Genomic DNA, 21,145 nt, shown 5'->3' with positions numbered 1-21,145 from the left:
GAAAGTTAAATATCTGATTTCAAAACATTTCAAAACAGTTATTTTGTAAATTGTCATTATCAATACCAGAATCACACCGAAGAAAGAAATCACAACTTTTAATCGTAAAGTCTCATTTGCTCTCATTATTTATTTTAGAACGTTAAGTTATTTTATACTAAAAAGTTTAACATTTTCAATTCAGTTACCATCAAACTCTGTTAATAAGTTAGTAGAGTAGCCATGTGGTATTGAAAAGAACCAACCAACAAACAATACTATACTATAAATATTTTTTTAACTTGTATTTGGAAAGGACAGATTTGTTTTTTTATTGACTACTTTCCAATTAAATACTGAAAAGAAAAAAGTTTTTCCCTAATTTTTTGAACAGCAAAATGTACCTCCAATTATAAAACCAGCAGAACTTCTTACCAGCACTATAGAAGCGGTCAAGTTTCTCCCAAAGGGGCTCATCCTCCCGGTGCAGTATGGACAGCTTAAGGGGTTCATAGATGGAGCCTGATCACAGAATGGAGAGCTTGATGTTACATAAAATACATCCACAATATTGCGATTCTTATCTCATCTTGAGGTGCAATTCAAGTATCATTGGATGGAAGTGATGAGTGTACTTCAAAGTCAGCATGGCTTCTTGATGATGCTACTATAGACCACTGGCCCGCTACAGACCCACTTTAGGCTATTTAGTATGCTAAGATTGAGCTGACTCACCAAAATCAAAATGTGCTTCATTTAGACTCTGTAACGTAAATGGCTTTCTGTTCCATTTACAATGCTAAGAGCAACAGAATGTAGATTTACTGGGGTGCAAAGGCAGCAAAGCATGCCAGGAAAACAATCAAAGCAAAAGGCAAAAGACTAAGCTATTGTTCTCCAGATGCATACATCAAACCAAACGTCACTGCAGACACACACAGCTTGATTGCAAAATTGAAGGCACTGGCACAAACTCCACGAGTAATGGAACCTGACACCGGTAAATTCAGCTTTTTTTCTGAAGGGAGTGAAATTCAGGGGAACCCCATCAACTGAAGCACTATTTCAGACACATTTAACTTTGGAGCAATTTACATTTTAATAGAATCGACCCAGGGTCAATACCTCAGGTACTGAAAATTCACATTTCCGAGCAAATTAGCATAATTCCCATCAGCTTTTAAGTAGCACGGACAAAGCCATCTCTTTTTAAGATAACTCCAGCTAAGCAGTGCACATCCAATAGGCAAATGAAAGATACTCCTCGTTTTAGTTTCACCGCATTGATATAAACGTACCGTGCCTCGAGAAACATACAAACCTTCCGTTAACAGATCTGATCAGACACTGACGGGAAAAAGAATTAGAGGTACTGGACTGCATTACTGATTTGATTAATCACAGAATAAGGTTTATTTATGACTAATCCTTTGAGATCTGATGAATTGTTAGAGATGAAACAATAGAATTATTATTTCTGAAATGAGAAAAAGAAACTAAATTAAGCACCAGTTTTCAATTAAGGCATCAAAGAGTTTAATTTCTGAACCAAGACTGTTTCTGGCTTTCATAGGTGAATAGTATTGTATCCAGATATGCCACACACTTTGGAAAATGAAATGGAAAATTCTTACTTCAAATGTAATGAGTGTTTTTTTTTCCCCATGAATCAATCGCTATTCTCCAACTTACCAAGTTTCCGGAGTTTGCGACGTTCGCTCAGAGGCTCATTGGCAGTGTCAGCCATTTTTCATTAGATGAACTCTACGCCAGTCGTCTATTAGTTAAACTACAACATTAGTATAATTCAGAAGGTTAGCAGAACATAGAGAGAAAAGACAAATTACATGGAATCACACAGTGAGATTTTCAGATCTTCAGGCATTGGTTACTGAATTGACATGCAACAAATCACATTATATACAATTGAAAGTGAGTTGGTTTGGTATGACTGATGTGAGAGGATGAGATGACAATTAAAATGTCCGTGACACTGTATAACTACAATGACTTTCTATGATAATGACTGAACTGACAAACTGTGATCAATAGCCCTTTTTGAAAACACTTCAAGCACTCGACAAAAATCTCGACATCTATATTAACACTTCACAAAACGTAAAGTATATAACTGCACAGCTTTATCTATAGTATAAGTGCACTACTGGTCAAAAGTGTGGGGTCAGTGAGATTTTTAAATGTTTTAAAATAAACTTTTCCTGCTCACCAAGGCTACATTTATTTAATCAAAAATACAGTACAAAATGTAAAAATGTGAAATGTATTTGCACTATGAAATAACTGTTTTTAAGTAGTTTTTAATTTATTTAGTAATTTATTAAGTATTTAATTTTTTTTCCAGCGATTTTAAAGATGATTTTTCAGCTTCATTACACCAGACTTTAGAATCACATGATTTTTCAGAAATCACTCTAGTTTTATTATATTTAGTTTTATTACTGGTAATAGTAATAAAAGCAGTAATGACTGCACTAATCATTTCATTTGAAACTACATACAATAAATTTATATTTAATAAATAAGTATTTAACAATTTAACTTTTTTTTTTTTTTACATTTATTTTACATTTATTAAATGCCACCTTTATGAAAAGAATGATTTTATTAAAAAAAAAAAAAAAAAAAAAAAAACAACTGACCCCAAACTTTTGACGGGTAGTGTATGTTCATATTTCATGCAAAGTGAAATTTTGATATATAATGCATGGTAAATCTGTGCTACTGTATCGTAAATTGCATAAAATGTAAAAAAAAAATGTATCTGATTTATAGTATATGATGTATATGATGTCTCTGTATATGATTTATAGTTACATGACAGTGTAAAACCTAATTTTAGTTTTATTCAGTAAACTGATGATATTTTGTTTTAATTTTAAACATTTATTTTGCCATTTTTGCATAAATGACAATCGTTAAAATAACAAAAAAGTTGTCCTGTTTTCAAACATGTTTATACACATTTTAGACAGCACAATACAATGTTCTAACTACAGAAGAGTAACGAAATCAATTGTTCGGTTTAATAACCCCGATTTTCAATCACATGAAATGAAAACATTTTATTTTTGGACAATTGCCATTTGCTTGGTAGGCATCAAACCTAGTATATCCAAAAATAAATCAATAAAAATTCATTATTTACTCACCCATGTTGCTCCAAACATGTATGATATAATTGTGACTATAAACCATAAGGCGTTATAGTCACTGTTGGCAATCATTGAATACTTTTCCATACAGGTTTAGAATAACATAACGATGAGTCATAACGTTATACCTTCTAGAAATGTGCATTTCATTTATTTATCTGTTTTACACGAGCACAAGTGAAATCTGACAGCTCTGTGAAAGGCTAATTGAGTTTTAATGCCAGGCTGAAGCAGATGCTAACCAGCAGTGAATTAAGAGGGTTAAAAAGCTTTTCAAAACCTTAGACATTCAGTGACCGAAGTCTTTTAAAGTACTACTCTTTAAAAATGCAAAAGCTGACGCTCAGTGTACAGTTTAGGCTCTAAATATAGCCGCTGATCAGCGTCCTCTTCTCGCCTGACCTTTGGGCTCTGCTCTTTGCCACACACATACGCGAAGACTCATGTTAATGCGCTTCTGCAACACAGACAATGGGCCAAAATGCACCGACGGTACTGTTAAATCATTCTTAATGTCATGCATCTCAAAGAAGCCAAACCTGATCGCTTAGATCTGGCTTTGAACTCCAGCAGCTTCCAGCCGACATCCGCTAAGCTTGCCATGATGACAGAAAAATAACAACACTCACACTGCCGTTGAACACTCGCACTTGTCGCAAAGCCCATACGCTCTCTGCCTGCCGTAGTACGACGTGCCGTGTTACAGTTCGTGGTGGTCGAAGCTAACAGCAAAATGTTGCTGTCATTTGCTTGTTTTTTGACGTTATTATCAAGTTTTGTCGGACAACACGTCACGTTTGCATTGCAGGACGTTACTAGCGATTTATTTGGCCAGGAGAATAATGGCACAGTAGCGGCTTTCGGTGACTTTAACTCTGATAAGCAGACTGACATTTTCATCATCAGGAAGCGTGAGTACAGTTCTGCTAGCTAATATTATGATCACTAGTGTACTTAAATGATCTAACCGAAGATAAACTTGAAGAAGTAATGTATGTTTTATATAGTTATTGTATATTATCTGTGAGTTTTGATAAGACGTCAGTCGATGCCGTTTTTGTATAACACACAGCTGTCATGTTTTGCTTATGACAGGGGGTGTGGCTGAATACTCCTTTTGTAAACACTATACCATATTGTTTAACTATTAGTGTTGTTGATGTTACATGATATTGTGCTGTTTCCTTTATATGTTATTTATTACAGAATCTGAGCTGTTGATTTTCCTGGCTGATCTTAAAGCACCTTATTTCAAACCTAAAGTCCATCTGACTAAAGAGGTTTTCCCTGAGTAAGATTGTACACACACAGAACCACACACTACTCCTCTGAAGCCTACTGTATCATATTAGATACATATATTTCCTCATTGAGGTAAATTTGGTTTTATATTTGAACATTCAATCAGTGACAACTCAATGACATGCTCAATGCATATTGTCTACCATGGTCCTTTGAATATTTGGCAAGTATAACTTCAAAACAACAATAACACTATTGATTTGACTGTGCAAAATGTTGTACTTTGGTAGTCATTGACTGATAATATGATTTCACTATTTAGAATTTGCAAAAAATATTTTTCTGAAATGATATTATTAAGGAAAAAGTCTGAATGTGCGAATATAAAACCAATTTTACCTCAATTATTTCCTCTAGACTCTAAAATATGAATGGACTGCTAAATTAGAGGCTTTCCTCTAATATTTCATATTATTTAACAAATAAGATAACAATCTTAAGTGTTCAACTTTAGATCTTGATACACAATTTTATTTATTTATTTTTTGCTGTGAAATCATCAGCAGTCTTTTAAAATAAACATAAATGAACATTTAAATTCTTACTAATTAATCTAGATGAATATATTACTAGTAAGTTTGGTTTATATGATGTTCCATAAATATTCGTTTGTCAGCTATAGTTATATTTGTGTCAAAAATGATTCAAGCTTTTGTGCCATTTGTATTTGTATTGTCTTTTATAAATCATTCGATTATAATTCATTGTATGCTTTGCTCCTTTATTTAAAACTATTAAGCTTTCATCACAAATGTAAGCTTATGATAATAGTTTTTTTCAATTGTGAACATTATATACTCACTCTATTAATATATGAGTTATAAAAAGCTGATGAATCAAATATGATACTTGACTGTAATGTAAAACATATGCATACTGTATAATGTCTTTAATATTTTGTCTCTGTAAGCTGCTCCATTTCAAACATTAGATGTTTTCAGTCATTGAGTTATTGAGCATGTCAGGTTTTTTTTGTCATTGTTAGCATGGTTGTTCATTGCAGTGTTGATGCGTTTTTCCTGCTCTCTTAGTGACTTCATCATAAGCAGTGTGGTGCCGGGTGATTACGATGGAGACTCTCAGATGGATGTGCTTCTGACTGGCCACTCAAATGGCTCCCCCTTAAAAACAAGCGTCTTCGTCTTCTGGGGACGTAACCAGACTTTAGGTAAAGTCTGAAATGTTTTACATAAAAAATATATACAGTAGTTGTTTAATAAAGCTCTGACATTCCCTATATTTCTAACAATGAAGGGTTTTCATTGACACTAACAGTTTCATCAAGAACATTTAACATCCCTAGAAGCTCTCTATTTCACAAAAGGCCCTGTGAAGTGGAAACGTTTATTAAGATATTAAAATTATTCTTCACACTAGGCAAAACATGTTTTTTTAGATGCTTTACTGATGGATTCTTGGGGATGAGAAAATATTCTTTCCTACATTCATTCATACATTCGTATTTTTTTATAATTGTTAGTTCACCCAAAAATGAAAAAAAAAAACACTAACAAAACAATATGAAGATGTTTGTTATTCTTGTGTTTGTTCATATAATAACATTTAGCAATGATCAACATTAATCTTTTGTTAAAAAAAGAATAGGCAGCAGTGGCCTAATGGTTAGACAGTTGGATTTGTAATTGGAAGGTTGCAGGTTTAAGTTCTGACACTGACAGGGATTGTAGGCTTTGACTTTTAAGTGTGTGTTGTCTGTGTGTGTGGCTGTGTGTGTTCACTGCTGTGTGTGCACTTGGATGTGTTAAATGCAGAGCACACTTTCCAAGTACAAATTCATCGTACTTGGCCACATGTCACGACATTCACTTGCACGTGTCATATATTCTGTATCAAGTGTTTTGGGTGTGTACAATAGGATTTAGTGAAAGGCAAACTGAAAATGATATAATATGAACATTATAATACATTTTTCTTACAGACCAGAATGAAAAGGAGAAGCTGGGCAAGATCTTTACTGATCAGCCTCTTGTAATGGAGTAAGTATATAATACTTTGTCATAATACAAAATAGTACTATAATAATACTATAAAGGGCGAGACGGTGGCTCAGTGGTTAGCACTGTGGCCTCACCGCAAGAAGGTGGCTGGTTCGAGTGCCGGCTGGGTCAGTTGGCATTTCTGTGTAGAGTTTGCATGTTCTCCACATGTTGGCGTGGGTTTCCTCGCGGGCGCAGGTGCTCCAGTGTCCCCTACAGTCCAAAGACATGAGTTATAGGTGAATTGAATAAACTAAATTGGCCGTGGTGTATGAGTGTAAATGTGAGTGTGTATGGGGTGTTTCCCAGTACTGGGTTGCAGCTGGAAGGGCATCCGCTGTGTAAAACATATGCTGGATAAGTTGGCAGTTCATTCTGCTGTGGTGACCCCTGATGAATAAAGGCACAAAGCCGAAGGAAAATTAATAATAGTTTAAAGCTATTTAATTTAATTACATTTTATTTTAATGAAATTTATTTTATTTAAATAAAACGAAATAAAATATTACAAAATTTGTATTTTTGGTTGTGTATAAAAATGTGTGAACCTGCATACTGAATAATGCGAACACAGCACTGCAGACCTACATAACCTATGGGCACAAATAAAGTGAACTTGACCATATGTTGTTTACATGCTATGTACAAATACAAGCTTGCCTTGCAAGTTTGTGCAGAGGTATAATGTCACTTCCTTTTTTTCCATGTAAAGCTTTAATGGGGACATGATCCCAGATATTTTTGGAACTGTGGATGGCTCGTTGGAGGTTTGCTATCTCAAGACGAGGTAAGATTATCTTGCTAAATGTGCAATAGCTTGTTTTTGTTTTCTTCTACCTATTTCATAAAAACAGATGTACAGAGTAGTAAGCATGTTTTTTTATGTTTATCAGACAACAAAGATGTGACATGGCTTTCAATTCCAATGCTGCAATGCGCATCCCTCATTCCCATGCTTTCATCGACCTTAACATGGACTTCACTGCAGGTGAGTGATGCTGTTGTGGTCTTTTTATCCCTAAATCTTTTAAATTGTCAGAAAAATGATTGCAAGGTTTTGCACCTGGACTGATGTAGAGAACTTTTCTTTATTCTTCAGCTTTCAGTTAGCTGAAAGAAAATCAGTCAGTGTATTTGTTTATACAATGGTAAATGTTGTTGCACAATAGCTTGGAGCACAAGGATGTTTTAAGTAATTTAAATGAACAGATTTATTTATTTTTTATTCTTTTGTGTGCTGTTTTCAAGAAAATGCATGCTGTGCTGTGTGCATGTGATTTGAGAAATATGGAGGCTAGAGAATTGCATAAAATCTGGTTGTTTAAACCAAAATTATGCAGTAAAATATTTTTTAATTGCAATTAAGTACCCTGGCATAGGCTATTCCTGTTAATTCCCAAATATTCTAATTAATTCCCATGGAAAGTTTCCAACCTTGAAATTTTGCAACCTTAGTGGTGAGAGACAATTGCTGTTGTAATTGGCACTGAATGTTGCTTTGTTTACGCTTTGTAACTGCATGTCGGACGTTGCGGTTTCTCGTTGTGAATGAGAAAAACAGATACTGCTCTTCGCGGATGCGGAAAGACTGAATGTCGTCTCTTGGCCTTTGTCCATTTGGTGTGTTCAAGCACAGCTTTTTGTTCCAGACGGAACCAGACGTGAGCCGATGCGAGGCAACAAGACAGTTGGGTTTTATTAGAATGCCATGTTTCTCAAAATTATTGTTTATTCATTCATTTTCTTTTCAGCTTAGTCCCTTTATTAATCAGAGGTCGCTTATCCAGCATATGTTTTACGCAGCGGATGCCCTTCCAGCTGCAACCCAACACTCTTACATTCACACACATATACTATGGCCAATTTAGTTTATTCAATTCACCTGTACCGCATGTCTTTGGACTTGCGGAGCACCCGGAGGAAACCTACGCAAACACGGGGAAAACATGCAAACTCCACACAGAAATGCCAACTGACCCAGCCAGGGCTCGAACCAGCGACCTTCTTGCTGTGAGGTGATTGTGCTACCCACTGCACCACCATGCTGCCCAAAATGCTAGTTTAAAACTATAGATTAAGTAATACATCAATTTTTACTTTATGCAATTGTTTATTTGATGCTTTATGGAGGTCACAGAAGGTTTTAGACTGACTGTTTAAGTTTGCTAATAGTGTGGGGATGTAGGAGCCCAAAAAGATTAGTGCTGATCCATTTTCTCCTATGAAAATCTCGCATTAATGGGGTTGTGCTTGTTTTGCATGATTTTTTGATGCACTGTTTTGATTTTTCTTGCTGATAAACATTTAAGCTCCACATATTCATGCAAATGTAGGTCTTCATTTGATCAATATTCTACCTGGCTGAGACCCACAGCAATTCCCATTTTATATTTCACTGAATAACTTGGTTTTACATTTATTCTTCATTCTTGCAGTTTTTGTCAGGCTTTTTTCTCTCCTCTTGTAATCCTGTCATCAGGACGTGATTCTTCCTGAGTGTTATTTTTCTTCGGGAAAATACTGGCCCATTTTAACAGCAGCTCTTTTGGGGAGTGTCTGTGAAGTACTACGGTTCTCTTGGAGTTTCTGATGTGTTGCGTTTAAACTTGAGTATGCTGTGGAATTCATCATTCATTTATATGTGGCCCTAAACTGACCCCATTGCACGCTTTGCTGTGAAGTGTTTATCAGCTTCATGAAAAATGTAATAATTTTTTTATGCTGTTAGAGCAACTTCATTTTCAGTCTTATGCCACATTGTAACATCTGCTGTCATTTAAATGCACTATAACATATGAGATCTGTCATACAAAAGCAAATCATAAAAATAAAACATATTGACATTTATTCAGCAATGGGTTGGTTACATATATTACATATATTAAAATGCTACAAAATTTCATATACAACAATTTATGCAACCAAATACAACAATTTGGAAACTATTAAGAACACTATTAAGCAGCAAAACTGTTTTAATAAAAATACTGAGAATGTTAATAGTTTGAGATAATAAGCACCAGTGTAACAATATAGTTTTCATGCTCTTTTTAAAAATACTACTTTTTGCCATCATATTGGCTATTGCATAAAAAGACTGACATGAAAAACCAAGAGTGTATTCATTAGTTTATTAATTAACTGTGAGAATTAATGTCTGTTTGATAATACATCTATTATTTTTTCTGGATATAATGCTTAATAGCTTGCCAAAACTAACTGAAATATGTAAAGCATATATAGTTTAAGAAACAATACTAATAAAATTATTATTAATAATAAGAATGATGATGATAATAATCATCATCATCATAGTAAATACACTAACTAACATTATCTGATTGTCCTCTATTGTAAACAGCTACCAATTTATTTAATGATGCAACAGTAAACAGACTTGAGTATAAAAGTTTACTACTGTGTATAAATAAAAGCTGTATAATATTAAAGTAATCATTTAAAATGAATTAATTCACTAATGGTTGTATATTGAAAATCAATATTATCATATTGCCTCGAAAATGTTGCAACCATATTTATATAATTTATTTCTGATAGATCATGCCACACTAAACTCTGCTGAAAATTATTCATTTGCCACAGAAAAATATATGTTAAAAATACTTTAAAACATTATTAATTGTATTCAAATAGATTTATTGTATTTTGCTTAAATTAAAAAAGCAGCCTTGGTGAACTCTCCTACTGATACTTTTGAATTTTCCTATTTATTTCATATATATTATCACCTTGTAAAATATAATGTGCCAGATAAGTTTACAAAGAACCAATTTACACACTTTGCTATTATTAATATTATTCCTACTACTGTGGTTAATTAAATAGAGTAATGTTAAAATATACAATGAAATATAGCCACAAGCGGCAGTAATCGAGGTTCAAGCATTTTAGTAGGTTAAGGTTATTTGTCAGTTAGGAATCCTGTAAGTAGTTTATTCGACAATGAAATATATGATTGGAGTATTAGAGTTTATAGATTGAGTTACCAAATGTTTAATTAAACACTCCAAAAACTAAAAATTGCCCCCTAGTGGATGATTTCATTCACAATTTCTATAGACCTCTAAGCCCAACATGCCCACCGAGTTTCATTCTGATCAGCCGCCATTTTTTGATAGTTTGTCATTCTACTTTGAATAAATACACTGCATGCAAAACTTCAAGTTAATCAATCTAGTGGCTAAAATGGTAATTGAAACACTGTATTGAGCTTCAGTAGACATTGAAACACTGTGTTTTTGAAACCTTTTCTACTATTATAGCACCACCTATTCCCCGATCTACACAAAAGTTTGCATGTGATGTTTTGAGTTTTTCTTATGGGTTTACAGGCATGTAGGCTCTATAGTAACTAAGAATCATCAGAACTGAAGCCAACAGAATAGTGCATTTCAGCATCCCCATCATTGCAGGAGACTTCTTTTTTTTTTTTCTTCTTCCGAACCTGTTTAAATCAAATGATCTCTCAAGAGCTGTTTATGAATTCAAAGTCTTTTTCAAGGGTGAAGAATTTCCTGTTAAGCTTGCCTGTCAGTCACATAAAATTGACTATAATAATCATGCTGCACTGTGCTTCTAAAGACCCTCTTGTACAATTCAAGTCTTACTTTCCATTAGTCTGGTTGAGGCTCAGACTGGTCATGTGTCTGTGTTTAGTGACCAAAAGCTTGTTCAGAAAGTGACCTAGAGACTTTAGAGTCTCACCCCAGAAAGAGTAAAGAGAAATAACTGACTATAGCCAATATGCACCAACACCTTGTATACATACTGAAACAAAGCCATTAAGCAGCTATAGCACTTATCTCCCACTCTCTCTATGGGAGGCTGGCATCACAGCTACTTTCTAACCATCTGGAGGCTGTTCTATTGCCACATAAAAGGCCGTGGTGTTGGGTCTGATTGGCAGACAGGACTGAGAAAACCTCTCTGGACCTCTACAGCTGTGAGAAAATCACAGGAGATTAACAACAGCCCATAAGAAGAAAAAAATAAAAGAACAAACCAACGACAAAATCATCCACCACTTACGCTACAATTATGTCTGTCTGCAATGGCAAATGTTGGTGTCCATGGGGATCTCCATGGGGAATATGGAGGATTTCAGGAACAAATTTCTAATGGATCTGAAGACTGTGTCACTGACATCCAGCATAGTTCTGATTTATGATGATTTATTGTTTTCATCCATTATAATGTCATTTAAGTTGTTTAAGTTTTAATGATTATTTGGGTTGGCAGGTCTGATTTGATTGTGGAGAGAAAATAAGACAACAATGCTGAATGCAAATAAGAAAATGCAAATTAGCACATGATTATGCATAGATTGGAAAGTAAAATAAATGTTTTTCCGTTCTACTTTTAAATGTGGCAAGGTTCTCATAAATACAATAATGTTAAAAAGTTTGAAAGTTTTTTAAAGATGTTCTTGAAGAAAAAAAGTCAGGAAAGTGGGTGAGTCCAGCTTTGTTTAGGTGGGAGTGTCGAGTGGCGAAAGAAGGAAGGGTTTGCTTGAAAAGGGGAGTTTCTTTACCCGCACACACTGATTTTCACAGCGGCAACACAAATACAGACACAGGGGACATAGACAGTAATTTGGAGAGCAGCATAAACGGTGGATCTGAGAGCTGTGTGGAAGTGGACAATCAACACAATCTGGAACCGCATTTTTTTTTTAAAGAAGACGAGTGGCAAATCCACATTCACTATTTCCAGTAGCGAAAAGCTGTCGGGTAAAAAAAATTTCCTTACAAACATATCTTTGTCGCATGTTAGTAGACTACTATAATCCACATATGTGGGTTCACACACGAGCTGTGCTCTCTACGTCGGGAAATGGAAACAAAACCTTCATTGCTGCAAATTTATAAACGCAACACTGACGACCCATATCTCCAAACATTTCTACTACTTGTTTGAATTACGGTTGACAACACAATGTGGTGTCTCACTGAACACTGTAACAGGTTAAAGGAGTCTTTAACGTATATCATGCATATTAATGAAGTTCCATTTCGTTTACAATAGAGTGTGCTGATTGGTTTGAACCACGTCTTTCTCATACTGTAAATTAATGAATGTCACTTTGTACTGGCTGGTACAGACATCCAAATTCCATGCTGGAATTTACACAATGATCGCCGTGACGTTGCTTCAAAATTTATTTTTAAATCAGAAGAATAAATTAGCTCTAAATAACACAAAACCAACCAATTTTAACTTTTAGTGAAATATAAATGTCCTAATAGTGTTTTTAGCAACGTGGGACACTCTTAAAAAAATCTTTTTAATTGTCTTTACTGATATGTTTGCATAGTAGAAGTATACATGAAAACATGTATAGCATTTTTTTTTTCAATCAAAACAAATTTTGACCATTTACCATTAACTAGTTGCTTATTAGCATGCATATGAGCCACTAAGACAGCGTTCTTTATTATCTTCAATTTTTGAAGTCTGAATAACCTCTTATTTAATCGTTGAGTCATAATGGCTGGACATTCATACCTGCATCTTGGACTTTCACAGCACACTCATTATAGCTTGTGTGACCTTCCCAGTCATGCGACACTCAATGAACAGGTGAGAGTCACCTCCGGATCACATCTCCAATTCCAGTTGCACATGTGAAATCGTAAACACTTCATGGCTGCATCTGCTATAATACACGAAATTGCATCCGCTTAGGTGTCAATGCCTTATTCAAGCTTTAAAGTGGCATGTCCAGCCTTCAGTCTGCCCCTCAAATTGAAATCCCACCCTCATTGAAGATCTGTATTGCATTGATATCAGCCTATCTGATGTCTAGCTCTGGTGTTTTATTAGGATGAACAACCAGCAATTACTTCACACAAAGGTGAGTGATTAAGTCTGGTTAAACGTGTTCCTAATAGCCCAATGCTGCCGTGCTTGAGCAACTCTGATGGATCAGGTAAAGCTAGTGTGTAGCCAAAGAAATAGTGAAGAGAATAGCATCAGAATTAGCATGTAACTGTCCTCTATATTCAGTTGATCCCTCTGCCGATTTTCTCTTTTCAAATTTGATGTGTCAGTCTATCATTATGGAGATGCCACTGGCATCTGGATCACATCTTCATAATGTCCCCAATAACCCACGGACTCATAATATGCAGCCTCGTTAAAAATAGGGAGTAATTGCTAAATAATTATAAATGTCATTATGCGCAAATATGCTCAAAAGGCACAAATTCTGCTTTCTCTCTGGTTGCTAGGCAACCTTGTATTGCAATGCTCCAAACTGTAACCAATTAGACCTGAAATCTCCCTGAGAGTGAGTGGCGAGTTAATTGTCGCGCAATGTAAAGGAAACAGATTTTCAGGATTAAGGGACCGCTGAAGTGGGAAGGTCATCAAATCATTATCTGCAGCAGTCTTCCAGACTCATACCCGCAGTTGAACATTTAGGTTACATTAGGCCAAATAGCCGTGATCTTGTGCTGTACCTCTTAGTACGTTTTCCTATGGGATTTTAATGTCTTCATTGCAGAAATACTCCAATAAAGCCAGCTTTTGCAGAGGAAGATGCACTTACCTGTTTACAAAAGATGCCACTGCCTAACAGGGATAAATTTGGACCCATCAAGATTTGGCGTCTTCTCTGTGAGGCTCATTGCATGGCACCCCAGAGACATCTGCTAGATCTACAGAACATCGCAGATGGGTAACACAATGCCTGGGTGTTCCTCCATGTACAGACCTGGCAGAGCTTTACTGACAAATAGCCTGAAACAATACGGGTAGAGATCTCATTATTTTTCAATATGTATGTCTTCTCGCTGCCTCCCAATTTTTGTAAGCAGTAAACATGCTCGGAGGAACAGAACTGATATACGGGGCCTTCCAGACAGTTGGCAGTATATCAAAGAGCTAAATTGTAGGATTTACATGATAAATAAAAGTCAAAGGAGCAGAATTGTCGCTAAAGTTTTTCCACACAATCTATGTCCAATGTTAATCTGTTCCTCTGGGAGAAGAGTGGACTCGCTTAACAATAACAGATAAGATCGAGCCACCAAACCTAATTAAGTTCGGTGTTTATTAATCAAGCATTTTTAAAAAGGACTGTGACTTTATTTGTCCTTCACTCAATTAGTGGCTATAGCTGGAAGAGTCTGTTTAAATGGATCAGCATCCCAGAAGACTCCGTATCCTGTCTTGACTTGGCTCAGATTCTCCTTCTCCTACTCTCTCTATGTCTTCTCTTTTCTTTTTCACTCTCAGCCACCCCAGGGCCAGTTTTATCCACCCACATGCTTTTTTTTTGGCATTTTGTTTGTGCTCGGGGTGCTTGTTTAAAACTATTATGAATACTTACATTATGCTGGTATGCTGTCGCAGACTAGATATGTATAGTTATATTCAGAAACCTGGAAGGAGAGAGGAGTTTATCACATTGTCATCCATACATATTGCATCTGATAAAGGTAGGCCATTCCAAATGCGTGATGTCTTCACTGTAAAACATTTGTAGAATTTACAGGAAAAAAACTAGCATTTGTGGTTGCCAGAGAATTACTCTTAATTAATTAAATAAAGTAATGCAATAAACATTATTTGTCAGCACGATGCAACCTAAAACTCTTAGTAATGCAGGGAATTCTGGGAAATCCAATTTGCTGTTATCGTATATATTAATTAAACTTTATATAGTAATTAAACTTAAGGCTAATTTATACTTTTGCATCAAGCGCACACATATGGTATGGCGCAGCCTTCGCGCGGTGGCATAGCCCTCGCTGTGGCTGAGCCAACGCTTACGCGCACCTCAATTAATGTAACTACACACAAGTGTATCTGTCTGCGAATTGCAGGACGGAGGTGGAAGATGAAGGGCGTAACTTGTAGTAAGTTAGAGGCGTGATTTTAATTTTCATCAAATGTTTTTATGAGCTTTCTCCAAATTTATCCACAGCCAGTTCATTTGATATATTATTATATTCAGTTAGCCTACTCGGTGTCACCCCCTGTGGTTGCAAATAACAGTACAATGGCGAGTGTGTCAAGTATGAAAGCCTCCACAACTCTGTACGTTGAAAACCGTGATGGTTGGCTTTAGGGTTGGTGAAGGTGTAGACGTTAATAACTTTGATGGTTGGGTTCAGGGTTGGGATAGTTGTAGACATTAATAACTATGATGGTTGGGTTTAGGCATGGGAAAGGTGTATATGAGCAATTCCATGCAAATGTCAACCTTGCCATAAAAAAATTAAGTTTTCACCAAAATACAGAAACCGTTTCTAAGTTTTTTTGTGTAAGCAAGTATTTTACAGCCCTTTAGAAATACTCAAAAATGTATTTGTCAGTGTTTTCAAACTATTATATTTGATTTACCAAAGTCACACAAGTGGCAATTTCACATCTGTCACATCCATAACAGAAAGATGACACATCCATAACGACACTTTTTCCTCATAAATGCAAAATGTTAAATGAAATAAAATCAATCATTTTGGTTCTATAAAGAGCTGACTCTCATCCTTATGATTATCATTTTTCTTTTGGGTTGTGCAGTTTCATTCACAGAATTTCGTATACTGCAAACTCGCATACTTTTTTGGTCACATCCATAACGCATGCTTATTTCACTAATTTAAAGTATAAAAATGCTTACAAATTGATATATTTCTGATCCCTTAACTCAGTGGTCAGTTGTTCTGGAAAATATAAACAGATGTTTCAATATAACGTTAACATATACATTCTGTGTGAATTTATGTTTTGAGTTTTTACTGCTAATGTCACATCCATAATGCTGGAATTGCTCATCCTGTTTGGTAATTATAATGATGCTTGGGTTTAGGGTAGTGGTAGATATAGACGTTAATAACTGTGATTGTTGGGTTTAGGTGTGGAGTACTTGTAGACGTTAATAACTGATGTAGAGCGCCATCTTGCTGACAACACAGTTTGACATGTCTCTATGACTTCAAGTTACACCTCTAGCGTACTACAAGTTACGCCCCTAAGACCCCTTCATGTTACGCCCTTGTCTTGCAGTCTGCAGACAGACCCTAGTCACTACACGTTGCAATGACACATAGCGCAAGCTCTGTGATTGGTCGGCTTGGTATTGCTGACAAGCGTGAGCAGTGCTGAGAGCCGCGTTCCTGATTGTTTACAAGTTTCGAGTCCTGTGGAGGAGCTCCAGATGGAAACTTTTGTTTTGTGTTTACCTTATGTTTAAAGTTTTTACACATCTGCCAGTTCCCGTCTCTAAATGAGCTTTAGAAACTTATAGCATTCAGAAAAAGAAAAAAAAACACCCGTGAAGAAACTCGACTCAAAGGAACATAAAAACCTACTGCCAGCTAGCGTTTCGGAAGATTGCAGACAGATTACAACACAAACAGCACCTATAAATGCAAGATTAAGTGCAAGGCAGGTGCCGTGGGTCACACCGATCACTCAGCGCAGAAGTTTAAATCAGCCTTTATTGTTAAGAGACAATTGATTTATTTATTTATTATTATTTTTCACAGTTCAAGTTTTTTTTACAGTCATTACATTTACATTGCAGGCATAATTCACACTTAATTCAATCAAAGTTAAAACTAGTTTTTTGTGTGTATTAATAATATTAATTTGATTATTTATTTGTTTGTTTATAACATGAAGGCAGTTAACACTGATCACACCTGCCAAAAACTTTTATAATTTAGTTTATACACTGACTGTACAGTATATGAAAAAAAACTACATGTATATGGACTAAATAAATGACCTCAAGTATATTAAAGCCATTTACAGTGTAATTTTTTATCAGATTAAGATTGAATTGCTATTACAAAATCAATATAAATCTATTACTTTGAGGTTCCAAGAAGATACTAATCGAAAAAGTCATTTTGTAATTTTTTTTTTTTTTACCACTGCCAAGCATTGTAGTAATGTGTGCATTTTATAAATAGATTTTTATTTCTGAATTTACATCACCATTCCACTTAACTAGTGAGTTGGTACTATTAAGAAGTAAAAATAGTTGTTGTTATGACAGCAACAGTTATACAGTACTATGTAAAACAGAGTGTATTTTGTGCAGTCATAAAATTAATTTATAGTAATCATTTTACAGGTCAACCAGTTAGCCTGGTCAGATGTTTTCTTTGTGTGAGGTTGTGTTAACTTGTCTAAACTATTTTTCACTTTTATAATGACATCCATTGTGTGCAAAGATAATACCTTAAAACATGTGATGCAACTTTTCTGTTCTTATTGTAAGTTAGATATTTAAGTACACTTTGAACATGTTGAAAAGTCGATTTCTGAGATCAGAGGATCATAAATCTCCTCCAATTTGAATAAACTGTCTGAATGCATGAGTTTTATCAGTAGCATGAAAATGCGAATTTATTTTTCAGATGCCCCATGAGAAATAATTATTGTCTGAATAGGACTCAAGACACTGTGATTAGATCACTGAAAATGTATTTGGAGATGGCCTGAGACAGATTTTGGCCAATTATAATGAAGATGTAAATGCAGATGCCTTATTGTTATCCTCAGTCAGCTATATGCAATGTGTAATGAGGTTATGCCACTGCAATTAATCTTGTACATCAGTTTGATAATTTTGCTCTTGCAGTCTAAAAAAACAAACGCTGCTCTCAAGCGATAAATTAACCAAGAAAATCTGATTTAACTGAATAATAGAAAATGCATTATGAATATTTTTGAAATTCAATAAATGGTATAACTTTTTTCAATTAACACAAGATCTAATGTGACATGAATTTTGAAAGTCTCATCGAAAAGGTCTAAATGAAGTCTGTCTAAATAGATTATTAACATTTCAAATACTTTTAAATCCAGGTTTAAAAGGGTCAATAAGATGATAAACTGTTCAATTGATGGTCCAAATCTGGCCTTCTATTCATCTTGATCTGGGCCAAGGGCAGTATATCCTGGTCACACTTGCACTTTGAGTTGTTTTGTGCAAATTAATTTGTTTAAGTGTTGATGTTCATACCAAACAGTACTACTTTAAAAAGCTTACAGGTTACCCGCAGGTTATTGAACACTTGTTGTTTGGCCATTGTCATATATGACTGTGATTGCTTTACAAAGCAATTATCATCTCTTGACCGTCTTCTCCAGGTGATTGCACAGATAAATGGACACCGGAGCGGTTAAGAGGATCTGTCTGAGCAGATATTAGCAATCAGCTAATAGACATGGCTTTCAAGTGCTTCCATGACTATTTAACTCTGTTAGTACTCAATGAAGAGATGATCATTGTAGCCAATCACAGTCATATTTGTTGATCACACTAACACAGTGTTCAATCAGTGATGTTTAAGAATCTACTCAGCAGCACTCAAAATGCTGGTATTGTCAGAAGTTATACATTTCAGTATCAATTGGTACTAAAGTCAGATGAAACATTAACAATAACAAACTGCTGGAGACCAAAACAGGAACAAATACCTGTGTTGACAAGTACTTGAAAGAAGGGATTAAGAAAGACATCCATAATTAATTTTAAATAATACAAAGATGGTGTAATCAATCATAATGTCTGCAGAGTAATTGCACAGACACTGGATGTAGGTGGACTTTTATATTGGCATGTTTTTGCTTCTGCATTAGAAAGCTACGTTTTTAGGCTACGTTCAGGCTACGTTCAGGCTACGTTCACACTGCAGCCAAATGTGGCCCGAATCAGATTTTTTTGCCCACATGTGACTCAGATAATGATAGTGTGAACAGCCCAAACCGCATGGAATCTAATCTTTTCATGTCAGATTTGTGCCACTTTCATATGTAGTCTTAAATCAGGCACAGATCTGATGTTTTGCAATGTGACCGCAGTGTGAACGGTTATGTCGGATTTCATGTGACTTTTACATAATCTTCGAGCGGCATGCTTCATCATTCTGTGCTGCAAACATCCTCCACTCCTCAGCAGCATAGTAGAATAACACACATGGCAATTACTTTACCACAGAAAGTTGGTTGTTCTATTTGAAAAGATTTTGGAGGCAAAACTGGTGCTTGCTAACGATTGAGGCACGGGTTGATTGCGAAGGTGAAGAGCGTTGTGTGTGTTGCGGATAGGGCATCCGTGTGCAAAGGAGGGAGAACTTTCTCTCCAAGAGAATAAAGGGCAGGTGCTCGAGCACCCAAACCCCCCTTCTGTACGTGTCTGCTGTTTATAACGAAGTAAAATGAAATAACTGCAAACGGAGATAAAGCAACTCTGCCTTCACAGTTCAGTCTGCGGCTGCTCATTAACCCTTGATGAGTTCACTACACTGGTGGTCAAACAAACACGCACCGCGGTTGTCATAAATCACAAATGATCAGTGTTTTCAATCACAAGTGACTTATTTTAGATTTCAAATGCTGAAATACACATTAGTTGTAGCAGAACATCATTTACAGTTCATGAAATACACTACGGTTGTCTGTGAAAAGGGCAATAATCATATAAGCATGATCTGACAACGTGCTTACTTCATACAGTACCACGTGTGCATAATTAGACATTTTGTGCTGTCCGTAACTGTACTTTTGCGCATGCGGGTCAGTTTAGGACCGTGATCTGTTCTAACTGCAAATCAGATATTTACATTTATAAGATCTGTGTGAACAGCCATGCAAAAAAAATCAGATTTTTAGCACTAAGCCTGGCAGTGTGAACGTAGCCTTATACAATGAGCATACACGTGAAAAAGTGCATATTAAACAGTGCTGTGACATTCAGTCAAAGTAGCAGAAATATTGTGACTTGATCGTATTATGAACAAACTAGTTAGACAGCTTTAAAATTCCGAAATCATCCCCTTTACCCTTATCCAACCTCAAAATTTGTATTTGATAATCCACCCCTCAAATATATATAATGGAATAGCACTACTTTGGTTTTTCACTCGTATTTTTTATTTTTTTGTTGTATTCAAAAACTTCAAATTGCACCTATTTTACTTGTTTCACAAGATGTAAGATAAGACTTTGGTGTCTCCAGAATGTGTCTAAATTTTCAGCTCAAAATACTGGATTTAATAATCAGATTATTTATTATATAATGTAGAATCTGCCCAATTTTGGTGTCTGAGGATAATGTAGCAGTTTTTGTAGCCGCTGGTCACAAGGTAGCCGAGGTGCCGCTGATCACAGATACTGGTAGCATTTGTTTTAATCTCAGTTTCTTTGCAAAAAATGTTCTGTGGACATGTGTATACATGTTATTATAGAAACATGCCGGCTGTCAATCAATTCAGTGGGTGGAGTAAAACCACACTCCTAAGTCACGTCCAGTGGGCCTCAAAATCACTGAGATTTGGATCCCATGTTAACATCAGTAAATTTTTTAAAGAAACTTGTTGTGTTTCTATCGCTCTAATATGACAGTGGACACACTATACATACACACAGTTCTGTCCAAACAGCTTACAAAAGTTGATTTTCATCATAGGTGCCTTTTAACTCGTCACAAGGTTTGACATAATTGATTACTGCAGTCTGCGCCAATAGCCTTGTGGTTAAGTGCGCCGACATATAGCACCATGGTGCTCACAGCAACTCGAGTTCAATTCCCGGCTTGAGGTCCTTTGCCGACCTTTCCCTTCTCTTTGCTCCCAACTATTTTCTGTCAATTCTCTGCACTATTCTATCCATTAAAGGTTAAAACCCCTTAAAAAATAGTATAAAAAAGTA

At 35.6% G+C, this 21,145-nt stretch overlaps 2 protein-coding genes across 4 annotated transcripts in view; one reads left to right on the top strand and one right to left on the bottom strand.

Annotated features, from left to right (window-relative positions):
- Positions 1 to 3,799, bottom strand: part of phkb (phosphorylase kinase, beta) — a 149,769-nt gene extending 145,970 nt beyond the window's left edge. For 2 of the 3 annotated variants that reach the window (XM_056461969.1, XM_056461968.1), the window contains exons 1-2: positions 3,692 to 3,799; positions 415 to 501 (exon numbers count right to left, since the gene is read on the bottom strand). In XM_056461969.1, coding sequence (XP_056317944.1) covers positions 415 to 501; positions 3,692 to 3,755 — 151 coding nt within the window. In that variant the 5' untranslated portion in view covers positions 3,756 to 3,799. Of the gene's footprint in view, positions 1 to 414; positions 502 to 1,671; positions 1,769 to 3,691 lie in introns of all 3 variants that reach the window. The other variant, XM_056461970.1, reaches the window with a different exon arrangement.
- Positions 3,800 to 3,802: 3 nt separating this feature from the next.
- itfg1 (integrin alpha FG-GAP repeat containing 1) overlaps positions 3,803 to 21,145 on the top strand; it is a 221,087-nt gene continuing 203,744 nt past the window's right edge. Inside the window, exons 1-6 of the mRNA XM_056461971.1 lie at positions 3,803 to 4,063; positions 4,359 to 4,443; positions 5,486 to 5,622; positions 6,394 to 6,451; positions 7,164 to 7,238; positions 7,345 to 7,439. Coding sequence (XP_056317946.1) covers positions 3,886 to 4,063; positions 4,359 to 4,443; positions 5,486 to 5,622; positions 6,394 to 6,451; positions 7,164 to 7,238; positions 7,345 to 7,439 — 628 coding nt within the window. The 5' untranslated portion in view covers positions 3,803 to 3,885. The remainder of the gene's footprint in view (positions 4,064 to 4,358; positions 4,444 to 5,485; positions 5,623 to 6,393; positions 6,452 to 7,163; positions 7,239 to 7,344; positions 7,440 to 21,145) is intronic.

Source organism: Danio aesculapii, chromosome 7 (assembly GCF_903798145.1).
Source record: "Danio aesculapii chromosome 7, fDanAes4.1, whole genome shotgun sequence".
Lineage (NCBI taxonomy): Eukaryota > Metazoa > Chordata > Actinopteri > Cypriniformes > Danionidae > Danio > Danio aesculapii.
This window is presented reverse-complemented; position numbering and strand designations above follow the sequence as displayed.